Source organism: Coffea eugenioides, chromosome 11, assembly GCF_003713205.1.
Source record: "Coffea eugenioides isolate CCC68of chromosome 11, Ceug_1.0, whole genome shotgun sequence".
NCBI classification, from domain to species: domain Eukaryota; kingdom Viridiplantae; phylum Streptophyta; class Magnoliopsida; order Gentianales; family Rubiaceae; genus Coffea; species Coffea eugenioides.
The window spans coordinates 1,619,311-1,632,971 of record NC_040045.1 but is presented as its reverse complement, the minus strand read 5'-3'; the positions used below and the strand labels follow the sequence as shown (position 1 = coordinate 1,632,971).

Sequence of the window (13,661 nt, the reverse complement as noted above, 5' to 3'; positions counted from 1 at the left end):
TTGCTTAAATATTATTGGCATGAGGAGGAAGTAATGAAAAAAACTAAATGATTTTAGCTTTCTTGAACAACCATGGTATCATCTAACCAAAGAAATTAAAGAAAGACGCTATTCAGGAGTCAATCCAAGAGTGTCAATTTTTAATCACTTTTTGTTTTATTTCATGTTTTATGTGAAAGTTAAGTTTATTTTGTTTCTTTTTGACTAAAAACTTTTTGTTGTAGGTCGTGGCCTGCGGGCATGTTCCATGATACTTATAAATTTTTCGAAAGCAACTTCTAGGGTAGAAAGCTTTTGCTTATAAAAAGTGCCCATATCTTATGTCCAGTATAAGATTTGAGATAAACCATGCCTATGCTCTATGCTAAGTGTAGTTTTGTGCTTTTAAAATTTGAGGGATAGAAGACTGTTGCTTATATAGCATGACCACGCTAACAACAAAAATCGACTGCCAAAAAAAAAAAAGAAAAAGTGGTTCATAGGGCGTGCCTATGTCTTATACCATGCTTTTATTCCTTTTTTTTTCATCCTAATCTACTTTCTCTTCTTTGTTTCTTTTCCTTAATAGACTCCAATATCACGACTCCACCCTCATCACTGGTGACATCTTCTCGTCATTGTAGTCATCACTCTGCCATCTCCTCAACCCAAACTTTTAGTGTGGTTCGCCCGCATTGATTTTTAAGCAACTTGTTCCCTCCCTCCCCCCCCCCCCCCCAAAATGCTTAGCTCAACAATCAGGGGAGTCTTTTTCTTCTTCTTTTTGGCACTTAAGTTTCATACATTGAGAACAATGTTTGATTTAGATGTGGGGAAAGGGGGGATATTTCAAGTGTGATAATTTTTTATGAAAATTTTAAAATTTTTCATAATTTAGAATTTGTTTTTGGAGTCTTTTGTGTTATGAAAATACGGTCAATATGCAAATATGAGTAATGTAATGTTGCTGGTTTGAGTATTGCATTTTCTTGCAATTGACTTAAATGATGGATGTGCAATATTTATCATGTTTTTTACCCGTTTGTGAGCTCTTGAGTCTAAGGAGAACTACAATTATATTTGCTTTATTTTCTTCTTATTGAGTGATATAGCACATAGTTTGATCATTCTACAACTTGCTTTGTTATGCATGTTGAGATGGCACTTGAATTCGATGCATTAAAATGACAAGGGCAATTAGAATTAACCCTTTTCAACTTTCTATAGGCCTACCTTAATTATGTTTTCCCTTAGTTAACCATGTTTGAATCTAGGCCTATTTTTTTGTTTAATAACCACAATTATTATTCGAAATTGTTTTGTGTAGACCCTTCTATTTGAACCTTGAATCAAAAGAATGTTCTAATTTCGTTGCATGAGGAATCCAAAGTACTACTGCAAGGTGATGATTGAAGTTTGCAAGTGTTTATCTTTCAATACTGTTTAGAAAAAAATTGAAACAAAGTGAAAAAGCATAAGAAGGAAAAAATGCTGTGAAGTGCTCTTGTATATAGGTGTTGTATTGTGGTAGTTGAGCAAAGTCCTTTATTATGTTTGCACTTACAAACTTGGGGAGGTTTATGGAAATGTCTAAAACTATAAATGTGAATGAAGAAGGAGTTTGATTTCATACAAAGAATTGTTGGTATTTCTTTTGATTTGTTTAGCCTAAATTTCCCTTTTTGTATAACCCTTACGTAAGCCCCATTACAATCCTTGTCAAGGCCCTTTGATTTTTGCATTAAGTTTATATAAACTGGTGGAGATGTGATATATTAGCATGTTTATGATAATGTCATTCCATGGTATTGATTTGAGTGTTGACTATCCCTTAAACATTTTGAGTATCGAGTGCATACAATAATATCTATTTAAGGGTTGTCGAGTCTTGTGCATCCTCATTTTGATGAGATTGTTGAGAAAATGTGGTACTAGTATGTTATGCTATGAAGTGCTTGTTATCTTAATTGTAACTTTCGGACTAGTGAATGCTTGAGGACAAGCAGTGTCTTGGTGTGGGATAATTTGATAAATGGTTAATTGTGTATTTTATTTGTGAATATTCCCTTTTTGTTGTGTCAAAATATGGTGTCAAGTGCTAGATTATGCTCATATCTTGTGTTTGTTACTGTCTTTAGGAAATTTTGAAGTAATTGGAGCTAAAATTCAAAATTTGCAAAAGACTTTACCTTTAAGGACTAGGCATGTCTTAGAGAAACACGTGAGAACTCGAATCCAGGGCATTGCATCTACTGTCATGTAGTTATCATATTAGTCGCGAATTGGAGTTTCCAAGTGGTCAGGACTTGATAGGATTTATTTGGAAATCAATTGATATATTCTGTGGATTGTTTATTATAAGTGAGAGTCTTATCCTTGTTAGTTGGGATTAATTCTGTTTTAGTTGATTTATTAGTTGGGATCAGAATCACAGGAATAAGTTAGATGATTTTCCCTTCATATTTGTTGGTCGTTTCCTTTTCTTTTCTCTCTTTCTTTCTCAAGACAAACCCTAGTTTTTTTTTGGGCTGCAAATCAACCATAAGGAGTAGCTCATTTTCATGTTCTAATTAGAGGATAATCAAAACTTTGATTCATTGAATATTGTGAGATCTAATTTGATTTATTTGTCTCATTTATTTATAAGTATTTATATATTCTCTATTTGTTCTCGAGATGGTTATTTTGCATGATTGAATAACTGGCCACTATTTAATTATTGGAATAATCTATTGCTATTTAAAATATCAAATATATAATTGTTTGACGGTTTTAGTATTTTTGGAAGTGATATAATTTGATTGTAGTAAAAACTTTCAAATATATGTCACAGGAATATATAATCTAATTTAAACAAAGCGAACTTATGTATTTGTTGGTTAGAATTGGGCCAATAGATTAAATCCTAAAAGTTAAGGGTTGTCTAATTGGTAAGGGAAATAATCATAGAATTCATTATGATTATGGAAATAGTAAGGAGAGGTAAATTGTCAAAATTTATTGACAACCATAACCAATTTATTTATAGAGAAAAATGCAATTTTGGTACCTAAACTTTGACGCATGAGTGGTTTTAGTCCCCAAATTTTGGATGAAAACAAATTTGGTACCCGAACTTTCAAATTTTGAGCACATTAAGTACCCTTGACAATTTTTTCCCAAATTGTTACCGGAAAAAGCCACGTGTCCGGCCAAAATGGAATAAAAAAAGGTCAAAAATGCAGTTTTGGTACCTAAACTTTGACGCACGAGTGGTTTTAGTCCCCAAATTTTGGACGAAAACAAATTTGGTACCCGAACTTTCAAATTTTGAGCACATTAAGTACCCTTGACTATTTTTTCCCAAATTATTATCGAAAAAAGCCATATGACAGTCACGTGTCCGGCCACAATTGTATAAAAAAAGGCCCAAAAAATATCAAATGCCATTCTAATACTAAGTATTAAATTTAAGGACTAATAGCGTAATAAAGAAAAAATCCAAGGACTAAATAACATCACATGAGTCAACAAAACCCAAGAATCGATACAAATGAGCTCCAATTCCAGACAAATTTTGTGACTTGATTCTTAGATTAATGAACTGGAATTGGAGCTCATTTGTATCGGTTCTTGGGTTTTGTTGACTCATGTGATGTTATTTAGTCCTTGGATTTTTTCTTTATTACGCTATTAGTCCTTAAATTTAATACCTAGTATTATAATGGCATTTGACATTTTTTGGCCTTTTTTTATACAATTGTGGCCAGACACGTGACTGTCATATGGCTTTTTTTGGTAACAATTTGGGAAAAAATAGTCAAGGGTACTTAATGTGCTCAAAATTTGAAAGTTCGGGTACCAAATTTTTTTTCATCCTAAATTTGGGGACTAAAACCGCTAGTGCGTCAAAGTTTAGGTACCAAAACTGCATTTTTTGCCTTTTTTAATTCCATTTTGGCCGGACACGTGACAGTCACATGGCTTTTTCCGGTAACAATTTGGAAAAAAATCGTCAAGGGTACTTAATATGCTCAAAATTGAAAGTTCGGGTACCAAATTTGTTTTCGTCCAAAATTTGGGGACTAAAACCGCTCGTGCGTCAAAGTTTAGGTACCAAAACTGCATTTTTCTCTTATTTATAAATAGGTGAATTTTATCTTTATATCAACGATCAGTTAATTGAATCAGAATGGAGACTAATCCCTTGATTAGAGGTTTATATTTGATTAATTTAGCTTTATTTAATTTTGCATTTATTTAATTTGACTAATTAGATTAATTTCCTACCAGTCCCCCTTTTTATTTATTGTTTCTCTAAGAAAATAAATCACCCAATCCTTGAAAATACAACCCTACTCATCACTAAATTTTAGTTTATATTTTTTGAATAGGAATTTTTATATTTGCTGGTTTGACACTCATCAGTTAAGTTTATCTCCAAAATTTATTCATGCAAGTTCGGTGTTATCTCCTCTGATCTCAAAGCCCTATTCGGCAATCATCCGAACAGAATAGTTTGAAAAACACGTGTTAGAGTTAGATTTGCTTCCTCTATAGTTTGTAAATGTCAAGTTTATAACTTCAAATGATATCCGCTCTGCTCTTGGCTTGCCTGACTCTGTAGGTATTGGTTTATATTTTCTTGGGACAAAAATTTGATGTGTAACTTTGTTTAACTTTTGGGACGGTAAGCGTTTTTTTTTTTTTAATTTTTTTGGCTTTACAAAACTACAGAAGAAGTCCCAACTAAAGAGTTCAAAAATGACGTAAGAAGAAAGATTTTTTTTTTTAAAAAAAAAGAAAGTAAGTGGAGGTAGGCTCTCATTCATGATTGCTACTGCTACTTAAAGAGGTTCAAATTTGACCCATTGAGGATGAATAAGTGAAAAAAATTTTGTAGAATAAGTTTGAGAAGACCATCTTCGACTTGCTACTCATAATTCTGAGTGTGTTTGGATTGCCAAATTATCCAAAATAATATTTTGCATGCATCATTAATACATTTCCCAATTCATCTTTTTTATATTCCCAACTACTTTTTATCTCATATAGATCACATCACAAAAAGTGCTACAGTAATTATTCTAAATATTTCAAATAATACTCTATCCAAACACATTCTCTATCATTTCCTGCTTTTTTTTTTGTCATTCTTGCTGTTTATGATGGACGGCATTTTGTGGGCTTCTTGAATTTGAAATTATTTAGTGAAGGTACACTATTCGAGGTTTGTAAAATTGATTTTATTACACACTGAAACTTAGGCTAAGTTTGGGAGTTTAGGATAGAAAAGAGAAGAAGGGAAAACTTAAGTTATGAGAGAAGAGAAGGGATTGTTATGTTGTTTGAGAGTTTTGAGAATTAATGGAATGATTTTGGATATGAAGTCATTAAATATTTGTTCAAGACATTTTTAAGGATAAAATAGGTATTTTAAAAATCTTTCATAAGTTTCCTCCAATTTTCCCTCCATTTCTCTCCAATTTGGGAGGAAAAATTTTACCTACTATTCATCCTCTTTAATTCTTTCATTTCCCTTCTTTTCTTTCCTACTAAAAACTAACAAATGAAGGAAAAGTTAACTTTCTCTTCTTTCCCTTTCTTCTGTCTAAATCCTCCACTCCCAAACGAAGCCTTAATCTGGACTTTCATTTATTGTGGTATGGGTACAATTTAACTAAGCTTAGATAAGTATCTAGATCGTGATTATCAATGATAATGATCTAACCTTCTTCAATATTAAATTTTTTTGGATTAACTGTTTTTGGAGGTATTTTTGAAAAATTTTATTGTAACAAAATTTTTAGAGTGTATTTTGAGATATTTTTAGAAATTATTTTAAAATATTTAAAAGTAGAAAAGTTTTTAGAATATATTTTGAGATATTTTTTAAAATTTTAAAAAAATTTAAACTAACTTTTAGATTACTTTTTAAAAATTTTTATTATATTTAAAAAACTAATTTTTGAAAAACACCTATAGTACTTGGCACGTATTAAAAACAAGATGTACTTGGGCGGAAAACATCTACGAGACCGTGAGATTGTGACGGATCTGCCCCTATCAAAGAAGTACCGCTTTCTCAGACTTTTAGAAAAGGAAAGAAGTCAAAAGAGGACGGTGGAAAAGCAAGAAATGAGGCGACAAGTTCAACAATTTACGAACTTCAGCACCAGAAGTGCCACCGATTCTTCATCGAGCTCGTTGAAAGCAAAGAAATGGGATGCGTTGGTGATTGGGGGCGGCCACAACGGCCTCACTGCTGCGGCCTACCTCGCTAAATCCGGCCTCTCCGTCGCCGTTCTCGAGCGCCGTCACCTTATCGGCGGAGCAGCTGTCACTGAAGAACTCATTCCCGGCTTTAAGTTCTCTCGCTGCAGCTACCTCCAAAGCCTCCTCCGTCCTTCCGTCATAAAGTAGTTTCTTGAAGAATGATTTTCTTCCATTTTGGATTGTTTTGAGTTTGATTTCATTTTTGTGATAAGGGAGTTGGAGTTGAAGAGGCATGGATTGAAGCTACTGAAGAGGAATCCGTCGTCGTTTACCCCTTGTCTAGACGGGCGTTATCTCTTGCTCGGCCCTGATAAGGAGCTAAACCATGCTGAAATTTCGAAGTTCTCCAAGAAGGATGCTGAGGCTTACCCCAGGTTATTGCTCTTTCAGTAATTTCCTAAAGTTTAACTCTTGGGTTTTGAACTATAATTTCAGTAAGTCGGTTAGGTAAAAAAATATACTCGTGCTTTTAGTCACGATGACCTGCCAATTTATGCAAACATGATGAATTTAAAGGTGGATGATGCTGCTAAAATCTTCCATTAGTTAGACCCGTTACTTCTTTTTTTAATGCTAACGTGATTGTAGGCTAGTAGTGTACAATTAGAATACCAGCTGATTTGAATTTTACTTGCCTGGATGTTGGTTGAGGGTGTAGCTTGACATGCAGATTGTAATCTTTCAAACGTAGATACCATCACAGATTTTAGAGTAATTTTAACTTATTTTTGTGTCGTCTTCCCAATATTAGGTTTGAGCATCAGCTGGAGAACTTCTCTAAGTTCATGGACCCACTTATTGATTCCTCCCCACCTGAAACTCTTCAACGTGCATCATCTATCAAAACTCATATGAAGGATAGGTTAGACAAATCTGCGTTTTGGGCTCATTGCATGCGAAGAGCTGTTTCCATGGGCCAAAGAGAGATGGTGTAAGGGTTCATTTTTTCATCTAATATGGATTTATCTATACTGCATTCTGGTCTTGGTTCTTTTTCTTGCTTCTGCTAAGAACAGTGGATTACAGCCTAGGACCATAAGTAGCTAACTTGTTGAAGTTGGCTTGGATACTGTTAACTTCAATAAAGATCCTATCTGTTTTAACTGTTCTACTTTGTATTTTCAGGGATTTTATGGATCTTTTGCTCTCTCCAGCCTCAAAGGTTCTAAATAACTGGTTTGAGGTAGTCAAATTAAAACAGGCTATCTTTCAGTAACTTTTGAGCCTCACCTAAAATCTTTTGCAGAGTCAGACTCTTTCAATTTGAAACAGAGCAAACATAGGTTATTGGGCCATGCATTTCATGTTAGCCATTACTTAAACTGTTAGCAGGATTTTAAATGCTTCAGTCCTAAATGAAAACAATTGTTCTATATTAGTAGGATTTAGGGCCTTCTAGTGTATGGTAATTTTCCAATAAGTAAATGGATGAAAGTAGAGATGAATGACAAAGGCATTTATGTATTACCTGCCAGTGACTAATTCATATTCTGCCATTTACCTCACAGACTGAAGTCCTGAAGGCAACACTTGCAACAGATGCAGTAATAGGAACCACGGTGAGATTCAAATCCCTTGTGTAGGGGTTTCAAGTATTAGCAAGAAAGCGTTTACAATGGGAACACTGTATGCCTTTGTCAATCAACCGTAAATTTGATTTGATAATCGACACTCTCTTCTCCATGGTGAAGGGACCTGATTGTCACTCTTCAGCTCTGTGAAGTAATTGTGTCCGTGTTTTCCATTCTATATATTATCATTTGATGGTCAGTCTGTCTACTGTTCAAACAGAAGAATCAAGTTACTTTCCATTCTAAAGCTGTATTCTACTCATGCAACAGCCTCATGGGGCCCATCTTATTGCATAAATGCTGATGTGTAGCATATTTTTGAACCTGTTTCGCGCAGGCAAGTGTCCATACACCAGGAACTGGCTATGTTTTGCTTCATCACATCATGGGAGAAACTGATGGTGATCGTGGAATTTGGTCGTACGTATAATACATTAGGATACTAAGGGTGATTTTGCTCCAGTAACAAAGAGCTGATTGCTTGCATTATTAATGTGCTTTATAGATGTTTTACCTAGAGCTAATTTGAGGATGTTCTGGGTTTCTTTCTCCTTGATCTTACATTATTTCACCTCATTGCATAGAACTTATCCTCTTCCAATCATGCTAAAGTAGTTCAATCTATTCTTCTCATGAAATACTTGTTGCATGAGCATGCTCGCAGATCTCTCACTACGCCTTAGTTTTGGAAATTTTTTGTCCGGGAATGCTGTTCACTGTTTATATAGGAATCTCCTTATGGTTAAATGACTTCAGCATCATCTCTTATTGTGATTTAAATAGATATGTTTATTCTCTTTGGATAACATGCCTGCTTGAGAGCTGACATAAGCTGTAGATATGTTGAAGGTGGAATGGGTTCCGTGTCTTTGGCTGTTGGTAGTGCAGCACAGGAGGCGGGTGCTACAATAATGACTAAAGCTGCGGTAATTTATGCATAATTACTCGTACATGAAATTCATGTTCTTCACAGTAGAAGAGATTGCTGCTTGATTAAATATATTCTCATAGTTGATGCTTCAATTTGTTTTACTGATCAACTTGTTCAGTTCTTCATACAACACCGAATCTGGTGGTGTTTCCTCTAAAAAATATCATTCTAATTTTATCTTTTCATTAATTTACTGTTGAGGCATGATCTATTAGAAGTAGGCACAACGAAAAACTTGGACCAGTTGATTTCTTCTTACATATTCTACAGTCTTCACATTTGCTTGGAGCCTATATAGGAGCTTTTGTGCTTTAGTACCAAATATTGCTTGAGACGACCTGTTCAGATCATTTGTTTTTACCATATTATTCCTTGCAAATCAAGATAGAAAGTATGTCTAACCTAAGTTTACTTTGGTTTGAAAATTTTCCTTAGTGATTATTTTTATATGATTAGGTTGTGCTTATGAATATGTCCTAAATAATTGGTGAACATTTGTTTTTGTTGGTAGGTCTCAAAATTGCTAGTTGGTGATTCAGGAAGAGTAAACGGGGTTAGTTTTGCAACATGATTTCTTACACTTGGGTTGAAATTTAAGCTTACATTTCTAATTTGGACTTTGGGAAGCTGGATTAAACCATTTAGGTGTTGCTTCCTGATGGAACTCAAGTGCAGTCTTCTGTTGTTTTGTCAAATGCTACTCCATATAAAACTTTTATGGTAAGGTGGCTGTTAATTCTCATAACCCTCTCTCTCTCTCTCTCTCTCTATATATATATATATATGTGTGTGTGTGTGTGTGTGTGTGTACATATATGTGTGTGTGTATGTATATATGTATATATGTATGTATGTTTGTATGTACATGTATGTATGTATACACATACCATTTTCTCTTCCAAAAATATCCAGTAATATTGCTTAAAGCTACTAGTTATGTGTTATTATTCGTGTATCATGACAGGAATTAGTGCCAGAACATGTGCTTCCTGATGACTTTCTTCAGGCAATCAAGTGTTCTGATTACAGCTCTGTAAGATGTCATGCCAATTAATTATTCCTTCTTCAGCTGTTTAACTAATTTATCTGATCTGTTGTATATTACTACATTAGCGTGTAACTTTGCTCCTCTTGGTCTTTTTAAGCATCACTTTAGCTGCAATATTTGAGGATGATATACAACATCACATGCTCACTTGAACTATTCAAGTAATTAAGTATGGTTTCTCATTCAAATGCATGCTGGCAGTATTCATGCAAAATATATGGATTTAAGTTGTTTGATGAGTGACAAGTGAACCCAGGAATTATAGGAGTGAAGATTTATTTGCTCTTCGTTTTCTTGTCCTTATGGTCATTATAGTTCCAGGAATGTTATTCCTATGAAAATTTTCCTTTGTGTTATAACAATGTTGCTAATTATAGGAGTGAAAATTTATTTACTCTTCGTTATCTTTTCCTCATGGTCATTATAGTTCCAGTAATGTTATTCCTATGAAAATTTTCCTTTGTGTTATAACAATGTTGCTTATTATATTAGGCGACTACAAAAATTAACTTGGCTGTTGAGCGAGTGCCACAATTTCAGTGCTGCAAGATTAATCATCCTAATGCTGGTCCTCAGCATATGGGTACCATCCATATTGGTTCAGAGAGGTACGTTATCTTTTTATCATCTACATTGTCAGTTTATCGAAAGAAAGAAGGGAGAGATTGACAGATTGATATTTGCCTATATATGCAATCTGTAGCGTCTGATATAGGTAGAAGATGAATTGTATTGAAGGTCATGAAGAAGACCATTGATTTCAGAGGGTTGTTAAGAGTCAAGATCACTTACAGAAAGTGGCATGTGTTTGACTGAGGAAATCCTTTCTCTAACAACTCAGATTGTTGGATCATTCTTAACTTTTGGATGAATTGATATTAGATGAATACTTACCATGATGTCCTCTCAGTTATCTTTTGGTGGGTCAGGAAGCAATAGAATTATGACATTGCTACACAGTGGTTGTTTTTAACCTTGTATGGTGATATTTGTGATTTGTTAACATTCTAGATATGCCTTTTAAGTTTTAAAGTTCTTACCTAACTAAATGACCTTACTCGACACATAGGGGTTCTGATGGGGAAAAAAAAGGTCTCATGCTAAATGATTAATCGTCTTGATTTTTGAAAGTTTTAAGTTGGTTCTTATTTTCTAGCTGTTATGTCTTTCAGCATGGAAGAGGTTGATTCAGCCTGTCAAGAAGCTGTAAATGGTTTTCCCTCTAAAAGACCTATCATTGAGATGACAATCCCTTCTGTCTTGGACAAGACTCTCTCTCCCCATGGTACTTCACAGCTTCATACTTTTTGTGTTGTTATGCATTACCTTGCATACCTTGATATCTTCTGTTGAGTCATCTCTCTCCCTCTTTTTTAAACTGCAATCTACTTTAGGAGAAGAGTGTTACATGCTGAGTTACTCTGTCCAAATCTAGGTAAAGGAACTAACAAGAGTTTCTGCCTGTAACATTTTATTTTTCCAATGTAAGTACACATACACACATACATACATTATTTTTTGAGCAACATACATGCATGCATGCACACGTACATACATACATACATATGTATATGTAACACAGAGCAATCTACTTTGAGAGAAGAGCATTAGGTTTTGAGTTACTCAGTTCAAATCCAGGTAAAAGTAACTACCAACAGTTTCTGCATGTTCTGATAATGTCTATGCTAGATGTTTACATTTATTGTGTTGTCTTCGTCTGTATGACTGGAAATGCAAGGGATTAGGGATTCAATGAATTTTTGGGTCAGGGGACGTAGCACTGTGAACTTGATAATTTTCTCTATCAAGCAGTTGGAGGTAGATGAGTTTCATTATTCGTATGTTGCAAATTTGAATTTTTCATTTTCTCAAGTAATTTATTCCTCTTTAACTTACATTATAAAATAATTACATGCTACTAACTTTACTGTGAGTACCTGGATATCTCATTGGAATTTGATTCATCTCATAGGTAAGCATGTCATCAACTTATTTATTCAGTACACACCTTATAAACCTTTGGATGGCAGTTGGGAAGACCCTGCATATAGGGTGAGCGAAATTTCTTAGATCAGTTCTCCTTTTCTGTACCTAGTTGATAATTTTGGCTATGCACTACCGTTAAAATTCGTACGTTGTTGGCTTCTTTCTTCTAATAGTCAACTTGCTTCAGTAATATTCTATTACTTACATTTTCTTCAAGTTTGTTGCTATTTTTTTTTTAACAGTTGTAGCAATTTCCCTGGTCAAGTTTGTGACATATTTGCTGTAGGAATCATTTGCACAAAGATGCTTCTCCTTAATTGATGAATATGCCCCTGGCTTTAGTTCGTCAATTCTTGGATATGACATGTTGACCCCACCAGATCTTGAGAGAGAAATTGGTTTGACAGGTACCTTCACTTTTGAGTTTCAACATATTGTTTGGGAGAAGCTGCGGAGACCATGCAGCACTGATACCGGTTCTCTATACCCACATGTTGACATTATATCCGCATTATTTGATAGTGGATACTTGTAGACATACATACAAGTTTCTAAATTAAATTAAGAAAACAGCTAGTCACTCGGGGATGACAGTCATAGAGAATGCATTTGAACTATTTGGCTTGATTTTTCTACCTGATTAATACATTGCAAGAACGGGTTCTTGGTATTTGCTATTAAGATAACAGTTTATTCTTATGATGCTTAGTTGCTTATTCAGCATTTTTAAATTTTGACAGGAGGAAATATTTTTCATGGTGCCATGGGGTTGGATTCTTTGTTCCTTATGCGACCTGTTAAAGGATGGTAACAAGCATGTAACAAGTGCTACAATGAAGAGTCCGCTTTCAGAATGCATTGTCATAATGTCATATGCTATATTTGCAATTTGTAGGTCGAATTACAGGACTCCAGTACAAGGCCTATACTTATGTGGAAGTGGAGCTCATCCGGGCGGAGGCGTGATGGGTGCTTCTGGTCGTAATGCTGCAGGCGCAGTCATTCAAGACTGGAAGCAGATGGCTTGATTGATCTCCTAAATTCATTTCAAGGCGTCACAGATGGAAGCATCCATCATTTTTTGGCCTAGGAAGCTTATTTTTCACTTGTAGATTAGCCGGTGAACAGTGGCTACTTTACCTTTCCTTGTTTCCTCTCGTAATAGGACAAAACCTTTTCGACACCCTGAAATCTGAAAAGTTCCATCTCGGCCAAATTAAGGGCGAGTGGCTTAATTTTTTCCCTTGTGCAAATTGCAGACAATTGCTTTCTGAAAAATATAGCATGCAAATGTGCTTTTGCAGAGCTGATTCTAGTTTGTCTATTTTCACTTTTTATTTTTTGACACGAGCTGATACTAATTACTAAAATCAAACTTTGAAGGAGAGGGACAGGCATTCTAGTATTCACAAGACAAGCCTTTTCAGTCGCTAATCAAAGGTATCATAAGGAAAAAGGAGTTCATTTTATCATATTGTTGCTTCCAATCAACAGTCTGTACACGCTTACAATATAACCATCACTTACATTTACTCCATAGGAGCACTTACCCTAGCAACCAGTTCTGAATTTGTCAAGAGAGAGAGAGAGAGAGAGAGATTGTCCCTTTAAATCTACAATTCTTGCTATTGAACTTTTAGAATATTTTACTTTTGGGTTGCAATTCTAAATCAGGGCAAATTTTATTCAGAAAAAAAGGAGGAAAAAAAGAAAGAAAAGAAGACTGAGAAAATTTGTAAAAAGAAAATTTTCAATTAAAGATGAAAATTGGGGCAAGTTTTTAGTTAATGATAGTTTACACTCGGGCAAGTTTTAAAAAGAGTAATTTCAAATTGATTTGATAATGCATTCAAAATTCGTTTTCGAAGTCTCCCATCACATGCACCGCTAT

The 13,661-nt window shown here is 34.5% G+C and overlaps 1 protein-coding gene across 3 annotated transcripts; it reads left to right on the top strand.

Annotated features, from left to right (window-relative positions):
* The first annotated feature begins 6,072 nt into the window (after positions 1-6,072).
* On the top strand, positions 6,073-13,075 carry LOC113754473 (pyridine nucleotide-disulfide oxidoreductase domain-containing protein 2). 3 transcript variants are annotated; one of them, XM_027298902.1, is made up of 16 exons: positions 6,073-6,377; positions 6,447-6,608; positions 6,986-7,165; positions 7,360-7,417; positions 7,743-7,793; positions 8,143-8,225; positions 8,644-8,731; positions 9,248-9,289; positions 9,382-9,456; positions 9,701-9,769; positions 10,277-10,392; positions 10,957-11,069; positions 11,757-11,836; positions 12,057-12,177; positions 12,511-12,577; positions 12,666-13,075. In XM_027298902.1, the coding sequence occupies exons 1-16, from the start codon at positions 6,097-6,099 to the stop codon at positions 12,796-12,798; spliced, it is 1,719 nt and encodes a 572-aa protein (XP_027154703.1). In that variant the 5' UTR covers positions 6,073-6,096; the 3' UTR covers positions 12,799-13,075. The 3 variants fall into 3 exon arrangements, with proteins under 3 accessions (XP_027154703.1, XP_027154704.1, XP_027154705.1); XM_027298903.1 differs by lacking the exon at positions 12,057-12,177; XM_027298904.1 differs by lacking the exons at positions 11,757-11,836; positions 12,057-12,177.
* The last annotated feature ends 586 nt before the right edge of the window (positions 13,076-13,661 follow it).